At 51.9% G+C, this 20,037-nt stretch overlaps 1 protein-coding gene across 1 annotated transcript in view; it reads right to left on the bottom strand.

Moving 5' to 3' along the window:
• Window positions 1-20,037, bottom strand: part of SEMA5B (semaphorin 5B) — a 265,455-nt gene that overhangs the window by 47,942 nt on the left and 197,476 nt on the right. The window contains exon 12 of the mRNA XM_069732617.1: window positions 18,899-19,106. Within this exon, the coding sequence (XP_069588718.1) occupies window positions 18,899-19,106 (208 nt within the window). The remainder of the gene's footprint in view (window positions 1-18,898; window positions 19,107-20,037) is intronic.

Here is a 20,037-nt window from a genome sequence, read left to right as displayed (position 1 = left end):
ACGGCACCTGCGCACAAGATAGCGGGAGCAGAATGTGGTGCCAATCAGTGATGATAGCGGGAGCGGGGAGAAGCCGAGGCACGGACCAGACACACGTGCCAGTGCCGTATGGTGGGCCTGTGGTTACAGAGATATGGCGGCACATAGTAACGGGCACAAGGCGGTTCATCAGTGATTCAAGAATAATAGAGACTATATCCGGTGCCCAGTAATGACTGGTGCTATATCCGGTGCCCAGTAATGACTGGTGCTATATCCAGGACCCAGTAATGACTGGTGCTATATCCAGGGCCCAGTAATGACTGGTGCTATATCCAGGGCCCAGTAATGACTGGTACTATATCCGGTGCCCAGTAATGACTGGTGCTATATCCAGGGCCCAGTAATGACTGGTGCTATATCCAGGACCCAGTAATGACTGGTGCTATATCCGGTGCCCAGTAATGACTGGTGCTATATCCGGTGCCCAGTAATGACTGGTACTATATCCAGGGCCCAGTAATGACTGGTGCTATATCCAGTGCCCAGTAATGACTGGTGCTATATCCAGTGCCCAGTAATGACTGGTGCTATATCCGGTGCCCAGTAATGACTGGTGCTATATCCAGGGCCCAGTAATGACTGGTGCTATATCCGGTGCCCAGTAATGACTGGTGCTATATCCAGTGCCCAGTAATGACTGGTGCTATATCCGGTGCCCAGTAATGACTGGTGCTATATCCGGTGCCCAGTAATGACTGGTGCTATATCCAGGGCCCAGTAATGACTGGTGCTATATCCAGTGCCCAGTAATGACTGGTGCTATATCCAGTGCCCAGTAATGACTGGTGCTATATCCGGTGCCCAGTAATGACTGGTGCTATATCCGGTGCCCAGTAATGACTGGTGCTATATCCAGGGCCCAGTAATGACTGGTGCTATATCCGGTGCCCAGTAATGACTGGTGCTATATCCAGGGCCCAGTAATGACTGGTGCTATATCCGGTGCCCAGTAATGACTGGTGCTATATCCAGTGCCCAGTAATGACTGGTGCTATATCCAGGGCCCAGTAATGACTGGTGCTATATCCAGGGCCCAGTAATGACTGGTGCTATATCCAGGGCCCAGTAATGACTGGTGCTATATCCAGTGCCCAGTAATGACTGGTGCTATATCCGGTGCCCAGTAATGACTGGTGCTATATCCGGTGCCCAGTAATGACTGGTGCTATATCCAGGGCCCAGTAATGACTGATGCTATATCCGGTGCCCAGTAATGACTGGTGCTATATCCAGGGCCCAGTAATGACTGGTGCTATATCCGGTGCCCAGTAATGACTGGTGCTATATCCAGGGCCCAGTAATGACTGGTGCTATATCCAGGGCCCAGTAATGACTGGTGCTATATCCGGTGCCCAGTAATGACTGGTACTATATCCAGGGCCCAGTAATGACTGGTACTATATCCAGGGCCCAGTAATGACTGGTACTATATCTGGTGCCCTTTAATGACTGGTACTATATCCGGTGCCCAGTAATGACTGGTGCTATATCCAGGGCCCAGTAATGACTGGTACTATATCCGGTGCCCAGTAATGACTGGTACTATATCCGGTGCCCAGTAATGACGGGTACTGCATCCGGTGCTCAGTAATGACTGGTACTATATCCAGGGCCCAGTAATGACTGGTACTATATCCAGGGCCCAGTAATGACTGGTACTATATCTGGTGCCCTTTAATGACTGGTACTATATCCGGTGCCCAGTAATGACTGGTGCTATATCCAGGGCCCAGTAATGACTGGTACTATATCCGGTGCCCAGTAATGACTGGTACTATATCCGGTGCCCAGTAATGACGGGTACTGCATCCGGTGCTCAGTAATGACTGGTACTATATCCAGTGCCCAGTAATGACTGGTGCTATATCCAGTGCCCAGTAATGACTGGTGCTATATCCAGTGCCCAGTAATGACTGGTGCTATATCCAGTGCCCAGTAATGACTGGTGCTATATCCGGTGCCCAGTAATGACTGGTACTATATCCGGTGCCCAGTAATGACTGGTGCTATATCCGGTGCCCAGTAATGACTGGTGCTATATCCAGGGCCCAGTAATGACTGGTGCTATATCCGGTGCCCAGTAATGACTGGTACTATATCCGGTGCCCAGTAATGACTGGTGCTATATCCGGTGCCCAGTAATGACTGGTGCTATATCCAGGGCCCAGTAATGACTGGTACTATATCCGGTGCCCAGTAATGACTGGTGCTATATCCGGTGCCCAGTAATGACTGGTACTATATCCGGTGCCCAGTAATGACTGGTGCTATATCCGGTGCCCAGTAATGACTGGTGCTATATCCAGGGCCCAGTAATGACTGGTGCTATATCCAGGGCCCAGTAATGACTGGTGCTATATCCGGTGCCCAGTAATGACTGGTGCTATATCCAGGGCCCAGTAATGACTGGTGCTATATCCAGGGCCCAGTAATGACTGGTGCTATATCCAGGGCCCAGTAATGACTGGTACTATATCCAGGGCCCAGTAATGACTGGTACTATATCTGGTGCCCTTTAATGACTGGTACTATATCCGGTGCCCAGTAATGACTGGTGCTATATCCAGTGCCCAGTAATGACTGGTACTATATCCGGTGCCCAGTAATGACTGGTGCTATATCCAGGGCCCAGTAATGACTGGTACTACATCCAGGGCCCAGTAATGACTGGTGCTATATCTGGTGCCCTTTAATGACTGGTACTATATCCGGTGCCCAGTAATGACTGGTGCTATATCCAGGGCCCAGTAATAACTGGTACTACATCCAGGGCCCAGTAATGACTGGTGCTATATCTGGTGCCCAGTAATGACTGGTACTATATCTGGTGCCCTTTAATGACTGGTACTATATCCAGTGCCCAGTAATGACTGGTGCTATATCCAGTGCCCAGTAATGACTGGTGCTATATCCAGGGCCCAGTAATGACTGGTGCTATATCTGGTGCCCAGTAATGACTGGTGCTATATCCAGGGCCCAGTAATGACTGGTGCTATATCCAGTGCCCAGTAATGACTGGTGCTATATCCAGGGCCCAGTAATGACTGGTGCTATATCCAGGGCCCAGTAATGACTGGTGCTATATCCAGGGCCCAGTAATGACTGGTGCTATATCCAGGGCCCAGTAATGACTGGTACTATATCCAGGGCCCAGTAATGACTGGTACTATATCTGGTGCCCTTTAATGACTGGTACTATATCCGGTGCCCAGTAATGACTGGTGCTATATCCAGGGCCCAGTAATGACTGGTACTACATCCAGGGCCCAGTAATGACTGGTGCTATATCCAGGGCCCAGTAATGACTGGTGCTATATCCAGTGCCCAGTAATGACTGGTGCTATATCCAGGGCCCAGCAATGACTGGTACTATATCTGGTGCCCAGTAATGACTGGTGCTATATCCAGGGCCCAGTAATGACTGGTGCTATATCCAGTGCCCAGCAATGACTGGTGCTATATCCAGGGCCCAGTAATGACTGGTACTATATCTGGTGCCCTTTAATGACTGGTACTATATCCGGTGCCCAGTAATGACTGGTGCTATATCCAGTGCCCAGCAATGACTGGTGCTATATCCAGGGCCCAGTAATGACTGGTACTATATCTGGTGCCCTTTAATGACTGGTACTATATCCAGGGCCCAGTAATGACTGGTACTATATCCGGTGCCCAGTAATGACGGGTACTGCATCCGGTGCTCAGTAATGACTGGTACTATATCCAGTGCCCAGTAATGACTGGTAATATATCCGGTGCCCTTTAATCACTGGTACTATATCCAGTGCCCAGTAATGACTGGTGCTATATCCAGTGCCCAGTAATGACTGGTGCTATATCCAGTGCCCAGTAATGACTGGTACTATATCCGGTGCCCAGTAATGACTGGTACTATATCCGGTGCCCAGTAATGACTGGTACTATATCCTGTGCCCACTAATGACTGGTACTCTATTCTTTGCCCAATAATGACTGGTACTATATACAGTGCCCAGTAATGACTGGTGCTATATCCAGGGCCCAGTAATGACTGGTGCTATATCCAGGGCCCAGTAATGACTGGTGCTATATCCAGGGCCCAGTAATGACTGGTGCTATATCCAGGGCCCAGTAATGACTGGTACTATATCCAGGGCCCAGTAATGACTGGTACTATATCTGGTGCCCTTTAATGACTGGTACTATATCCGGTGCCCAGTAATGACTGGTGCTATATCCAGGGCCCAGTAATGACTGGTACTACATCCAGGGCCCAGTAATGACTGGTGCTATATCCAGGGCCCAGTAATGACTGGTGCTATATCCAGTGCCCAGTAATGACTGGTGCTATATCCAGGGCCCAGTAATGACTGGTACTATATCTGGTGCCCTTTAATGACTGGTACTATATCCGGTGCCCAGTAATGACTGGTGCTATATCCGGTGCCCAGTAATGACTGGTACTATATCTGGTGCCCTTTAATGACTGGTACTATATCCGGTGCCCAGTAATGACTGGTGCTATATCCAGGGCCCAGTAATGACTGGTACTATATCCGGTGCCCAGTAATGACGGGTACTGCATCCGGTGCTCAGTAATGACTGGTACTATATCCAGTGCCCAGTAATGACTGGTAATATATCTGGTGCCCTTTAATCACTGGTACTATATCCAGTGCCCAGTAATGACTGGTGCTATATCCAGTGCCCAGTAATGACTGGTGCTATATCCAGTGCCCAGTAATGACTGGTACTATATCCGGTGCCCAGTAATGACTGGTACTATATCCGGTGCCCAGTAATGACTGGTACTATATCCAGTGCCCACTAATGACTGGTACTCTATTCTTTGCCCAATAATGACTGGTACTATATCCGGTGCCCTTTAATGACTGGTACTATATCCGGTGCCCAGTAATGACTGGTACTATATCCGGTGCCCAGTAATGACTGTTACTACATCCAGTGCCCAGTAATGACGGGTACTACTGTATATCCAGTGCCCAGTAATGACTGGTAATATATCCGGTGCCCTTTAATCACTGGTACTATATCCGGTGCCCAGTAATGACTGGTACTATATCCGGTGCCCAGTAATGACGGATACTGCATCCGGTGCCCAGTAATGACTGTTACTACATCCAGTGCCCAGTAATGACGGGTACTACTGTATATCCAGTGCCCAGTAATGACTGCTCTGTGGCCTCCCCTCTAACACTCTCGCACCCCTCCAATCTATTCTAAACTCTGCTGCCCGACTAATCCACCTGTCCCCCCGCTATTCCCCGGCCTCTCCCCTCTGTCAATCCCTGCACTGGCTCCCCATCACCCAGAGACTCCAGTACAAAAGCCTAACCATGACATATAAAGCCATCCACAACCTGTCTCCTCCATACATCTGTGACCTCGTCTCCCGGTACTTTCCTGCACGCAACCTCCGATCCTCACAAGATCTCCTTCTCTGCTCCCCTATTATCTCCTCTTCCCACAATCGCATACAAGATTTCTCTCGTGCATCCCCCCTACTCTGGAATGCTCTACCACAACATATCAGACTCTCGCCTACCATCGAAACCTTCAAAAAGAACCTGAAGACCCACCTCTTCCGACAAGCCTACAACCTGCAGTAACCACCGATTGACCAAACCGCTGCACGGCCAGCTCTACCCTCACCTACTGTATCCTCACATATCCCTTGTAGATTGTGAGCCCTCGCGGGCAGGGTCCTCTCTCCTCCTGTACCAGTTGTGACTTGTATTTTTCAAGATTATTGTACTTGTTTTATTATGTATACCCCTCCTCACATGTAAAGCGCCATGGAATAAATGGCGCTATAATAATAAATAATAATAAATAATAATAATAATAATATATCCGGTGCCCTTTAATCACTGGTACTATATCCGGTGCCCAGTAATGACTGGTACTATATCCGGTGCCCAGTAATGACGGATACTGCATCCGGTGCCCAGTAATGACTGTTACTACATCCAGTGCCCAGTAATGACGGGTACTACTGTATATCCAGTGCCCAGTAATGACTAGTACTATATCCAGTGCCCAGTAATGACTGGTACTATATCCGGCGCCCAGTAGTGACTGGTACTATATCCGGCACCCAGTAATGACTGGTACTATATCCGACGCCCAGTAATGACTGGTACTATATCCGGTGCCCAGTAATGACTGCTGTATATCCAGTGCCCAGTAATGACTGGTACTATATCCGGTGCCCAGTAATGACTGGTACTACTGTATATCCGGTGCCCAGTAATGACTGTTACTACATCCAGTGCCCAGTAATGACTGGTACTATATCCGGTGCCCAGTAATGACTGGTACTATATCCAGTGCCCACTAATGACTGGTACTCTATCCTTTGCCCAATAATGACTGGTACTATATCCGGTGCCCTTTAATGACTGGTACTATATCCGGTGCCCAGTAATGACTGGTACTATATCCGGTGCCCAGTAATGACTGGTACTATATCCGGTGCCCAGTAATGACGGGTACTACTGTATATCCAGTGCCCAGTAATGACTGGTAATATATCCGGTGCCCTTTAATCACTGGTACTATATCCAGTGCCCAGTAATGACTGGTACTATATCCGGTGCCCAGTAATGACTGTTACTACATCCAGTGCACAGTAATGACGGGTACTACTGTATATCCAGTGCCCAGTAATGACTGGTACTATATCCGGTGCCCAGTAATGACTGGTGCTATATCCAGTGCCCAGTAATGACTGGTAATATATCTGGTGCCCTTTAATCACTGGTACTATATCCAGTGCCCAGTAATGACTGGTGCTATATCCGGTGCCCAGTAATGACTGGTACTATATCCGGTGCCCAGTAATGACTGGTGCTATATCCAGTGCCCAGTAATGACTGGTACTATATCCAGTGCCCACTAATGACTGGTACTCTATCCTTTGCCCAATAATGACTGGTACTATATCCGGTGCCCTTTAATGACTGGTACTATATCCGGTGCCCAGTAATGACTGGTACTATATCCGGTGCCCAGTAATGACTGTTACTACATCCAGTGCCCAGTAATGACGGGTACTACTGTATATCCAGTGCCCAGTAATGACTGGTAATATATCCGGTGCCCTTTAATCACTGGTACTATATCCAGTGCCCAGTAATGACTGGTACTATATCCGGCGCCCAGTAGTGACTGGTACTATATCCGGCACCCAGTAATGACTGGTACTATATCTGACGCCCAGTAATGACTGGTACTATATCCGGTGCCCAGTAATGACTGGTACTATATCCGGTGCCCAGTAATGACTGCTGTATATCCAGTGCCCAGTAATGACTGGTACTATATCCAGTGCCCAGTAATGACTGGTACTACTGTATATCCAGTGCCCAGTAATGACTGTTACTACATCCAGTGCCCAGTAATGACTGGTACTATATCCGGTGCCCAGTAATGACTGCTGTATATCCAGTGCCCAGTAATGACTGGTACTATATCCGGTGCCCAGTAATGACTGGTACTACTGTATATCCAGTGCCCAGTAATGACTGGTACTATATCTGGTGCCCAGTAATGACTGGTACTATATCCGGTGCCCAGTAATGACTGGTGCTATATCCAGTGCCCAGTAATGACTGGTACTATATCTGGTGCCCAGTAATGACTGGTACTATATCTGGTGCCCAGTAATGACTGGTACTATATCCGGTGCCCAGTAATGACTGGTACTACTGTATATCCAGTGCCCAGTAATGACTGGTATTATATCCGGTGCCCAGTAATGACTGGTACTACATGGCACCATGGCATTGGTCCTAGGTATAGTGAGGGCTGATGGCAGTATAATGGCACTGACACCATTGCAGGGAGATGCTGTGTGTGGGGGCACATCAGATACACGCAGTATAATGGCGCCCTATGCAGACGCCGGGTGCATTCGGTCACTGGCAGCGGTTGGAGCAGAGGATGCGATTATCCATTGATGAAAATATCACCCCCACCGTCCCCCGATCCAGGTGCTGCAGCCCCCGCTCTCGTCCTACAATGGATGCCGCCTGCAGCAGGATCAGGAATAGTTGGCAGGCGCCCGGGCAGAAAGCGTCTCCTCCACCCTCACAGGTGGCATCTCCCCCGACTCAGGCAGAATTTCCCAAATTCCAGGAATGATATAAAGTTCATTTATGGAGAAATAATGGAGATCCCCCAGACAAGAGGAATAATGAGCGTTGTGTGCCAGGAGTAGTCGCACGCTGAAGCGGGCACCGAGGTTGGCGAGGCGCAGGGGCGAGTCACACGACTAAGTCATGGTGCTCAGCATGGCGGCACGGGCTACAGATATAACTGTACGCTCCACTAACTACAGCAATCCCCACCGTGACGAGCCAATAATCCCAGCCACGAGGGCTCGTAACCATCAATTACCCGTGTAAACGCCATAAATAATCGATTACCCTATAAAACTTCCATATACAAACACTTTCCTGCCGCGCTCCTAGCTTGTAAGCAGCAGCGAGAAGCGATATAAAGCCCGAGTGATGAGGGGCACGTGCCCGACAAGACCGTCAGGAGAATCCACACCAGCCGGAAACAGCGCCGAGCAATGGCTATCCGGCAACTAATCCAAAACTACTACTGCCAGCCAGCAAATGGCAGCGCATGCTGAGAGTTGTAGTGCTGTCAGAGTGGACAAGGGTAGGACGACCAGGGAACCAAATAAGAAAACTCAATAGCATTAGCTGCCACCTCCACGTCAAGGGGCAGCGGCCCGTCGCTGGAAGATGGCGGCCATATTGGGAAGGGGGAGCAAGGGTTAGAGGAGGCACTGACCCCGGCTCAGGGCTTCCAGGAGCCCATTTGGCTCAGCTCCAGCACATCGAGGAGACTCATTCTGTAGAATTGACCTTGGATGACTTTCCAAGGTTGGAATCCGTGGTCCCGGACTGCTCCACAGGCCCAGACACAACATGGAGGCCTCCAGACAGCCGCACTGATGTGATTGTGCCCTGGAGAGCTGTATTGTTACATGGAGTGTCACATTGTGGCGGCACATAAGTGACAAGGCCGCAGTCACGTAATTAAGAGCAAATCCCCCCGAAATGAGTGAACAGCAGAGTCAGTGCAATCCTATTAGCCTCTAATCAGTGGCTAATTACCAGCCGCTCCCTGACGCTTTCTTCATCATGCGACCACGGGGTCTCATTCATCATAATCTACTAATGTGCACAGTGTCGAATACACTGGGGGATATCAGGGGATAATCCCACAGACACAGCCAGGAGGGTCCCAGGCTAATCCCATACACATCTCCAGAGGGGTCCGGGGCCCTCAGAAAAAGGAGCTCGGGACCTCAGAAAAAGGAGCTGGGCCCTCAGAAAAAGGAGCTGGGCCCTCAGAAAAAGGAGCTGGGCCCCTCAGAAAAAGGAGCTGGGCCCTCAGAAAAAGGAGCTGGGCCCTCAGAAAAAGGAGCTGGGCCCTCAGAAAAAGGAGCTGGGCCCTCAGAAAAAGGAGCTGGGCCCTCAGAAAAAGGAGCTTGGGCCCTCAGAAAAAGGAGCTGGGCCCTCAGAAAAAGGAGCTGGGCCCTCAGAAAAAGGAGCTCGGGCCTCAGAAAAAGGAGCTGGGCCCTCAGAAAAAGGAGCTGGGCCCTCAGAAAAAGGAGCTGGGCCCTCAGAAAAAGGAGCTCGGCCCTCAGAAAAAGGAGCTGGGCCCTCAGAAAAAGGAGCTCGGCCCCTCAGAAAAAGGAGCTGGGCCCTCAGAAAAAGGAGCTCGGCCCTCAGAAAAAGGAGCTCGGCCCTCAGAAAAAGGAGCTCGGCCCTCAGAAAAAGGAGCTTGGGACCTCAGAAAAAGGAGCTCGGCCCTCAGAAAAAGGAGCTCGGCCCTCAGAAAAAGGAGCTCGGCCCTCAGAAAAAGGAGCTCGGCCCTCAGAAAAAGGAGCTTGGGACCTCAGAAAAAGGAGCTCGGGACCTCAGAAAAAGGAGCTCGGCCCTCAGGAAAAGGAGCTTGGACCTCAGAAAAAGGAGCTGGGCCCTCAGAAAAAGGAGCTTGGGACCTCAGAAAAAGGAGCTTGGGACCTCAGAAAAAGGAGCTCGGGACCTCAGAAAAAGGAGCTCGGCCCTCAGGAAAAGGAGCTCGGCCCTCAGAAAAAGGAGCTGGGCCCTCAGAAAAAGGAGCTGGGCCCTCAGAAAAAGGAGCTCGGCCCTCAGAAAAAGGAGCTCGGCCCTCAGAAAAAGGAGCTCGGCCCTCAGAAAAAGGAGCTCGGCCCTCAGGAAAAGGAGCTTGGACCTCAGAAAAAGGAGCTGGGCCCTCAGAAAAAGGAGCTGGGCCCTCAGAAAAAGGAGCTTGGGACCTCAGAAAAAGGAGCTCGGCCCTCAGAAAAAGGAGCTCGGCCCTCAGAAAAAGGAGCTCGGCCCTCAGAAAAAGGAGCTCGGCCCTCAGGAAAAGGAGCTGGGCCCTCAGAAAAAGGAGCTGGGCCCTCAGAAAAAGGAGCTTGGGACCTCAGAAAAAGGAGCTCGGCCCTCAGAAAAAGGAGCTCGGCCCTCAGAAAAAGGAGCTCGGCCCTCAGAAAAAGGAGCTCGGCCCTCAGGAAAAGGAGCTCGGCCCTCAGGAAAAGGAGCTCGGCCCTCAGAAAAAGGAGCTCGGCCCTCAGGAAAAGGAGCTTGGACCTCAGAAAAAGGAGCTGGGCCCTCAGAAAAAGGAGCTCGGCCCTCAGAAAAAGGAGCTCGGCCCTCAGAAAAAGGAGCTCGGCCCTCAGAAAAAGGAGCTCGGCCCTCAGAAAAAGGAGCTCGGCCCTCAGAAAAAGGAGCTCGGCCCTCAGAAAAAGGAGCTCGGCCCTCAGGAAAAGGAGCTTGGACCTCAGAAAAAGGAGCTGGGCCCTCAGAAAAAGGAGCTGGGCCCTCAGAAAAAGGAGCTTGGGACCTCAGAAAAAGGAGCTCGGCCCTCAGAAAAAGGAGCTCGGCCCTCAGAAAAAGGAGCTCGGCCCTCAGAAAAAGGAGCTCGGCCCTCAGAAAAAGGAGCTGGGCCCTCAGAAAAAGGAGCTGGGCCCTCAGAAAAAGGAGCTTGGGACCTCAGAAAAAGGAGCTCGGCCCTCAGAAAAAGGAGCTCGGCCCTCAGAAAAAGGAGCTCGGCCCTCAGAAAAAGGAGCTCGGCCCTCAGGAAAAGGAGCTCGGCCCTCAGGAAAAGGAGCTTGGACCTCAGAAAAAGGAGCTCGGCACCGTCTGTGCCCATAAATACAGAGTACAATCACCCAGCACCGCAGCCATTACCGAGGGTGACAAATAATGCAATCCGTGCGGAGGAGAACGCATTCACTAACCGGCCAGGTAATTGCTTTGTTCTCTACTCGGCGGCACAAAGAGGAACATTACGGCTGAGATATAGCGAGTGCGGGATTATATAGCGCCAGGTTCCAGTGACTTCACATTCACCCCTAAATAGTCCTCAGGCCAAGATAGTAAATTGTCTCAATGTTCCCAATTATCTCACAGACGGGGTCGGTCCTGGGAGGGATCGGACATTTTCATGACTAATTTTGGTTTTGCAGCCAATATAAAAGCATCTGCGGAACCATGGATCTGGAAAAGGCAATGCAGGACCCAGTCTGACCCGGGCCCCCGGTTCTGTTCACGCAGCCAGCAGGTTGTGGACGGACGGGACCCTAAAGATTTTATCACTTATGAGGGTCCCAGGATCAGGTCAAGGCTCATCAATCCTATCGCTGAGAACTAGCTGCTCACTGTCAGGGCATGCTGAGACTTGTGGTTCCACTATAGCTAAGAAGAAACTGACCAACATATGTGAATGAGAAAAGGCGGAAACGTTTATAAAGCAGCGCCGCGTCCTAAATGTTAGGATTGTCGCGGACAGCGGGAAAGAATTAACAGCGGAGAACGGACACAGGCCGGCGATCAGGTGAGCATTCTGTGAAGCATGCGGTGTGAAATCGGTACTAGATCTTCAGAATCCCGCCGTGGGCATAAAGCTGTAATTTACAATCAGCTCTTATTTTCCTGTAATGAGTGTGCGGAGCGGCGGCAGGGGAAGGGCGGGCGCCATTTACACATTTTCAGGGATTAATTGCAGCATTTAAAGCGATTTTCACATTGAAGTAAAATAATAACTGTAAAAGCTCCGGAGAGCGAGGACACTTCATGGCGAGAGGCGATTCAGAGTAACGTGCGCTCGAGGGGGCAAAGCAGCCAAACAAAATGGGCATCCCACCCAATCCAGCGATCACATCCCCTCCGGCCCTTCCTCTCCCTGTAAAGTCACTGGCGGCTTCTTGCTCCGTCCCTACATTTCCGCAGTTCCCTGCAGAGATCACGAAGCTCTGGGGTCTCACGGAGCTCATATAACGAGGAATGGGGTCTACAGTGGCTTTGAAGAAGAAATCAGAGGAGACGGCGACCTGTAGACTCCAATTACCGCACTGAGAAGAGTCACAGACAGAGGAGACGCCGGGGAGACGAACGCGCCAATTACCGGAGAGCGCGGAGCGTTCCTGCTGCTCATCACTGATACGGAGGGAAAGACGGATCCATGAAAGCTGCGCTACAGCGAGGCGGACGGCAGAACGACATGGGACTGATGGGCAAGGAATAGCCAAGAATCCGACCTGACCGGCGCCCGATGGAGAAAACTCTATGGAGAGCAGTGAAACTGAGAAAATGGCTCCGAAAACTGAAGCTATTAATGCTGCCACACTGTGCAAAATAATACCACCGTGCAATGCCTACAAACAGCCACTGCAGACATAATACTGCCATAAAATGCTCAACGTGCAAATAATACCACCAAACAGTGCAGAAATAATACCGCCATACTGTGTGCTAACAGTAATCCACTATACATACAATGCACTAATACTGCTGCCATACCGTGCTGAAATAATGGTGCTTCACAGTGACAATCACCAGCAATGACCATCAGGAGGCCTCTGAACAGCTACAAACTTCTTCTATAGCTGAACAACAACCCCCAACATCCGGCCAATGACAGTGGGAATGAGGAGTCCTGGAGGTGAAGATCCGGAGCCCCGATCTCCCATTATCTCACATGAAGGATCCACCGAGCCTCATACACAGGAGATCCGGGGTCAGGTCTCCAAGATATCTGGGGCAACGTCCTGCCGAGATCCTCTGTAACCAGATACTGATGATGGAGGTGACGGGCGGTCACCAGATACTGATGATGGAGGTGACGGGCGGTCACCAGATACTGATGATGGAGGAGACGGGAGGTCACCAGATACTGATGATGGAGGAGACGAGCGGTCACCAGATACTGATGATGGAGGAGACGGGCGGTCACCAGATACTGATGATGGAGGTGACGGGCGGTCACCAGATACTGATGATGGAGGTGACGGGCGGTCACCAGATACTGATGATGGAGGAGACGGGAGGTCACCAGATACTGATGATGGAGGAGACGGGCGGTCACCAGATACTGATGATGGGGGAGACGGGCGGTCACCAGATACTGATGATGGAGGAGACGGGCGGTCACCAGATACTGATGATGGAGGAGACGGGCGGTCACCAGATACTGATGATGGAGGAGACGGGAGGTCACCAGATACTGATGATGGAGGAGACGGGCGGTCACCAGATACTGATGATGGAGGAGACGGGCGGTCACCAGATACTGATGATGGAGGAGACGGGCGGTCACCAGATACTGATGATGGAGGAGACGGGCGGTCACCAGATACTGATGGAGGAGAAGGGTGATCACCAGATACTGATGATGGAGGAGACGGGCGGTCACCAGATACTGATGGAGGAGGAGACGGGCGGTCACCAGATACTGATGGTGGAGGAGACGGGCGGTCACCAGATACTGATGATGGAGGTGACGGGCGGTCACCAGATACTGATGATGGAGGAGACGGGCGGTCACCAGATACTGATAATGGAGGTGACGGGCGGTCACCAGATACTGATGATGGAGGAGACGGGCGGTCACCAGATACTGATGATGGAGGAGACGGGCGGTCACCAGATACTGATAATGGAGGTGACGGGCGGTCACCAGATACTGATGATGGAGGAGACGGGCGGTCACCAGATACTGATGATGGAGGTGACGGGCGGTCACCAGATACTGATGATGGAGGAGACGGGCGGTCACCAGATACTGATAATGGAGGTGACGGGCGGTCACCAGATACTGATGATGGAGGAGACGGCCGGTACCAGATACTGATGATGGAGGAGACGGGCGGTCACCAGATACTGATGATGGAGGGGACGGGCGGTCACCAGATACTGATGATGGAGGTGACGGGCGGTCACCAGATACTGATGATGGAGGGGACGGGCGGTCACCAGATACTGATGATGGAGGAGACGGGCGGTCACCAGATACTGATGATGGAGGAGACGGGCGGTCACCAGATACTGATGATGGAGGGGACGGGCAGTCACCAGATACTGATGATGGAGGAGACGGCCGGTCACCAGATACTGATGATGGAGGAGACGGCCGGTACCAGATACTGATGATGGAGGAGACGGGCGGTCACCACATACTGATGATGGAGGAGACGGGCGGTCACCAGATACTGATGATGGAGGAGACGGGCGGTCACCAGATACTGATGATGGAGGAGACGGGCGGTCACCAGATACTAAGATTTCCATTTTCTCTTTTCTTCAGTCACTTTCTATTTTGTAAATTGATAGAAATAATCTATTAACCCTTCTATGTCTGGAAGCTTCCTTCTTTTACCTTTCTTTCGTTCTGTTACTCCATATAAAAATCATCAATTCCCGGAGGTTTTCTGTGCCGGGCGCCACATGGACAATCTTTTTATCTTTTTCCGGCCACTTTCATTCCCTTCTGTTCCATTACAGCATATATTTGCCCCCCCCCCCCCATACACATCGGATCTCCCATGTATCAGACTTTGTAACAATGTAAGGGCAAGTTCCCACGGTCAGTAAACGCTGTGTCCAGATGTTACAGCATAGTCGGGGGGATTTCTAGAGATCCCTTCTCCACTATGCGTCCACAGACACCTGCGGCTCCTCCCCTGTGGAGACGGACATGTGGCGCATCTTTCCAGACTGCAGCATGTGCATTTATCTTGTGGACACGCTCAGTCTCGGCTAGATAAATGTCCCCTGTACAATGTATCGGGCGCGGTGATTCCGCACGGTCCAGTAGCGGCAGCAGACATGTGCTGCGTCCAAAGCGCTGCCTGATACTGACCGTGTGCACAGACCTTACAGGTTTTGGTCTCCAGTTTCCTTTTCCATGTCTCGGCTGCAGAGGTTGCACTCAGTGCCAGGCTGTGGACACGCGGCATGTAGCCGGGCATTCAGGCAGGCATCAGTGGTCTGCCGCTGACCACCACACGTTCCCAGGCAGATTTCTCCATGGTAACAAAATCCCAGCCAGGACCATTCCTGCACTCCCTCCTCGACATCGGTGCAAATGCCCATCATTCAGCACCAGTGACGGGTAAACTACACTACGCAGTGTGCCACGGGGTGAGGGTAGGCGTTCCCGAGACATGCGGGTGACACAGGAACACTGGGACGCACACTGCAGCAGCGCAACACACAGCACAACATCATGGCAGAACGAGAAGGGTTAAAGGGCTGCCGCCTGCTCTCCTCCAGAGACAGCGCCACTCCTGTCCACAGGATGTGTCTGCTACTGCAGGTATGGGGTTTTATTATGCAGCTTTGGAGGTGACTAGAGTATAAGATAAAACAAGGCCAAGATCATAGTATTAGGGTATGTTTCCACGTTCAGGAAACGCTGCGTGGTTGACGCTGTGTAGAGCCGCAGCGTCAAACACGCAGCGTCCAGATGTTACAGCACAGTGGAGGGGATTATTTCATGAAATCCCGTCTCCACTATGCGTTAAAAGACGCATGCGGCAGACCCGCGAAAACGCACATGCGGCGTGTCTTTTCAGAACGCAGCATGACCTTACATTGCAGAAACAACGTAAGGACAGCGCAGGTGACCTGCCAGTGACCTCAGGTGCAGATTTGGTGCAGATTTTACCAGCGTAAAATCCTGACGAAATCCTGAACGTGGACACATACCCTCAGACGCAGACCCTCAGACGCAGACCCTCAGCACTGCGCCCCCTTTACAGCTTCACAATGGATTTTTGCTCCTAGCATAAATTGCACCTAGAGAAACGAGGAATAACGTGTAGACCTGAGCGCTGCTGTGAAGCTGCTTAATGCCGGCTCCCTGGAAGGCTGGAGACATTACATAGCAGCCCCGGCCTGACGCGGTGCCCGCCCCGATGCCCCGGCCCTCTCACCCATGTCAGCAATGGAAGGATCTCATTAATCAAAATTCAGCACTTGACAAAGATCGTTATCTGGGGACAGCGAGGTCTCGCAGGGCGAGAAATGGATTTTCACCTCTCAAAGTCGTCATGAGCCGTAATAACACAATGAGGACGCGAGAGGTGTCAAGCGGCACAAGCTGCAGCCAATCCCTGCGCCCACTGCTCCGCACGCGCCACTTATTACAATGTCTAGGACCATCGCTGTCCGATGACCAGAGAGGCCCCATGAAGAAAAGACATGAAAAATCTGAAAAAAAAAAAATCACATCCTTCATCTAAAGGCACAGAGAAGCAAGAGATCGGAATTAACCCGTCGCCGACTGTCTAATCCATAAATGTGTGTGGATATATAGCCAAAAAAGAGACAGTCCCTCACGCTGCATATAGTCACTGTGAGCAGTATGCGCATCCTGAGCAGTCACTGTGTGCAGCCTCTTTCTCCTCTGCAGTCACTGTGTGCAGCCTCTTTCTCCTCTGCAGTCACTGTGTGCAGCCTCTTTCTCCTCTGCAGTCACTGTGTGCAGCCTCTTTCTCCTCTGCAGTCACTGTGTGCAGCCTCTTTCTCCTGTGCAGTCACTGTGTGCAGCCTCTTTCTCCTCTGCAGTCACTGTGTGCAGCCTCTTTCTCCTCTGCAGTCACTGTGTGCAGCCTCTTTCTCCTGTGCAGTCACTGTGTGCAGCCTCTTTCTCCTCTGCAGTCACTGTGTGCAGCCTCTTTCTCCTGTGCAGTCACTGTGTGCAGCCTCTTTCTCCTCTGCAGTCACTGTGTGCAGCCTCTTTCTCCTGTGCAGTCACTGTGTGCAGCCTCTTTCTCCTCTGCAGTCACTGTGTGCAGCCTCTTTCTCCTCTGCAGTCACTGTGTGCAGCCTCTTTCTCCTCTGCAGTCACTGTGTGCAGTGGATGCAGCGGTAACAGTGAGCAATGTCAGCCATGCTTGCTATGATGCCATGTAGCCCTGGCCTCTCTCTTCACGGCCCCCGCCGCCGGCGCTCTGCCTCCATGGTTCCCCAGGAATGTGTTAATCCTCCGGCGTTTCGGTAACGTGCAGCGCAGACCAGGCGGTACAATAAAGCAGAATGTAGTCGCTCTCTAGCGGAGCGTCGCTCTCCAGTCCTGCGCCAACCTCACCAGCACCCCCTCCCCCGTGACAAGTGCGCCGTTTGCCGGGTGATGGACTGATGTATAAAGTGCTTCTCGCAGAAGAGGCCATTCTATCACTTTAATGACACGAGAGAAAACATCCAGAGACTACGAGCGCTCCACAAAACTGCGTCCGTAAATCAGGCGCTACGTCTCCCTGCTGCGTAGGACAAAGTGCCGGGACGGCTGGGGATGGAAACGCCAAAATATCATAAACCAGGGAGCGGCCGCTTTATATCCACCGTTAAACGTTTACAAGCAGAAGTGATGGCAATATAAAGGCAATGCCGAGAGCAAGGTCAGCGGCGACAGCCCGAAAGCAGCGGCACCCGCCGGGACAGCGCCCCATAAATCACACTACATTTATAGGGCGGCACAATGACCCCATCACCCGGCGGGCCGAACAACGCCGGCCCCGGATCCGCCAGAGAAGAATCACCAGATCCCCCTAAGTCTACGACAACTGTTCTCCGCACTTATTTGCATCTTCCCTGCGGTGATTTGCGTCACAGAGCGGGCACAGGTGCCATGTCATTGTACCAGGGCCGGGGTGCAGAGCGGGCACAGGTGTCAGGGCCATTGAACCAAGGATGGTGTGCAGAGCGGGCACAGGTGCCAGGATCAATGTATTGAAGCTGGGGTGCAGAGCGGGCACAGGTGCCAGGGTCCTTGAACCAGGGCTGGGGTGCAGAGCGGGCACAGGTGCCAGGGTCCTTGAACCAGGGCTGCGGTGCAGAGCGGGCACAGGTGCCAGGGTCCTTGAACCAGGGCTGGGGTGCAGAGCGGACACAGGTGCCAGGGTCCTTGAACCAGGGCTGGGGTGCAGAGCGGGCACAGGTGCCAGGGTCCTTGTACCAGGGCTGGGGTGCAGAGCGGGCACAGGTGCCAGGGTCCTTGAACCAGGGCTGGGGTGCAGAGCGGGCACAGGTGCCAGGGTCCTAGTACCAGGGCTGGGGTGCAGAGCGGGCACAGGTACCAGGTCATTGTGCAGAGGGCTTTCTGTGCGGCTCATAGAGATGAACAGGGTCTGCATGTGCTCCGGCCACTGGCCCCAGGATATTCCAGCTACGAATATATGAAGCTGTGCATGTGACAAAGTATAACCAGATGGCAATGTATCTAAGCGGGACAGTACAGGTGAGAAGAGTATCTAAGACTGACAACACAGACAACAGTGTATCACCAGGAGACAGCGCAGCCGGCAGTGTATCACCAGCTGCTCCGATGTACGCATGTGGCGCAGCACAACCAGCCCAGGCGCCATCCAGACCATCAGCAATGGCTACATAGTCACCCAGCGGGGCAGGAAACAGAAAAATAGAGATCACTCACACTACTACCCCCTGCAGGCACTACTACCCCCTGCAGGCACTACTACCTCCAGCACACAACTACCTCCAGCAGACACATTCACCCCATCACTTACCCCTCGGCCCGGTACATGGTGCATCGCTCCAGGGGAACCTTCAGGACGCCATTGTTCAGTCCCACGAATAGGGAGCGGTTGCTGTGCAGGATCTGCAGGCTGAGGATCGGCTGCTGCTGGCCGCTCGGGAGGATGTGCATCTCCTCCAGGTAACAGCTCCGCAGGCTGCGATTGGCAGTGGACAGAGCCTTGAGGATGGTGCCGCGTTCTGCGGAGCAAAAGGAGACACTCAACAAATCAACAAAGGCCAAAGAAACCCAGAAATAAGACGGCAGCCTGTAATCTGCAGACTCTAGACCCATATACCTGACGGCAGCCTGTAATCTACAGACTCTAGACCCATATACCTGACGGCAGCCTGTAATCTACAGACTCTAGACCCATATACCTGACGTCAGCCTGTAATCTGCAGACTCTAGACCCATATACCTGACGGCAGCCTGTAATCTACAGACTCTAGACCCATATACCTGACGGCAGCCTGTAATCTGCAGACTCTAGACCCATATACCTGACGGCAGCCTGTAATCTACAGACTCTAGACCCATATACCTGACGTCAGCCTGTAATCTGCAGACTCTAGACCCATATACCTGACGGCAGCCTGTAATCTACAGACTCTAGACCCATATACCTGACGTCAGCCTGTAATCTACAGACTCTAGACCCATATACCTGACGGCAGCCTGTAATCTACAGACTCTAGACCCATATACCTGACGGCAGCCTGTAATCTACAGACTCTAGACCCATATACCTGACGGCAGCCTGTAATCTACAGACTCTAGACCCATATACCTGACGGCAGCCTGTAATCTACAGACTCTAGACCCATATACCTGACGGCAGCCTGTTATCTGCAGACTCTAGACCCATATACCTGACGTCAGCCTGTAATCTACAGACTCTAGACTCCTGTACCTGATGGCAGCCTGTAATCTACAGACTCTAGACCCATATACCTGACGGCAGCCTGTAATCTACAGACTCTAGACCCATATACCTGACGGCAGCCTGTAATCTACAGACTCTAGACTCATATACCTGACGGCAGCCTGTAATCTGCAGACTCTAGACCCATATACCTGACGGCAGCCTGTAATCTACAGACTCTAGACCCAGAAATAAGACGGCAGCCT

Source organism: Ranitomeya imitator, chromosome 7 (assembly GCF_032444005.1).
Source record: "Ranitomeya imitator isolate aRanImi1 chromosome 7, aRanImi1.pri, whole genome shotgun sequence".
Taxonomy (NCBI): domain Eukaryota; kingdom Metazoa; phylum Chordata; class Amphibia; order Anura; family Dendrobatidae; genus Ranitomeya; species Ranitomeya imitator.
The sequence above is the reverse complement of the archived record's forward strand: the minus strand, read 5'-3'. Positions and strand labels throughout refer to the sequence as shown.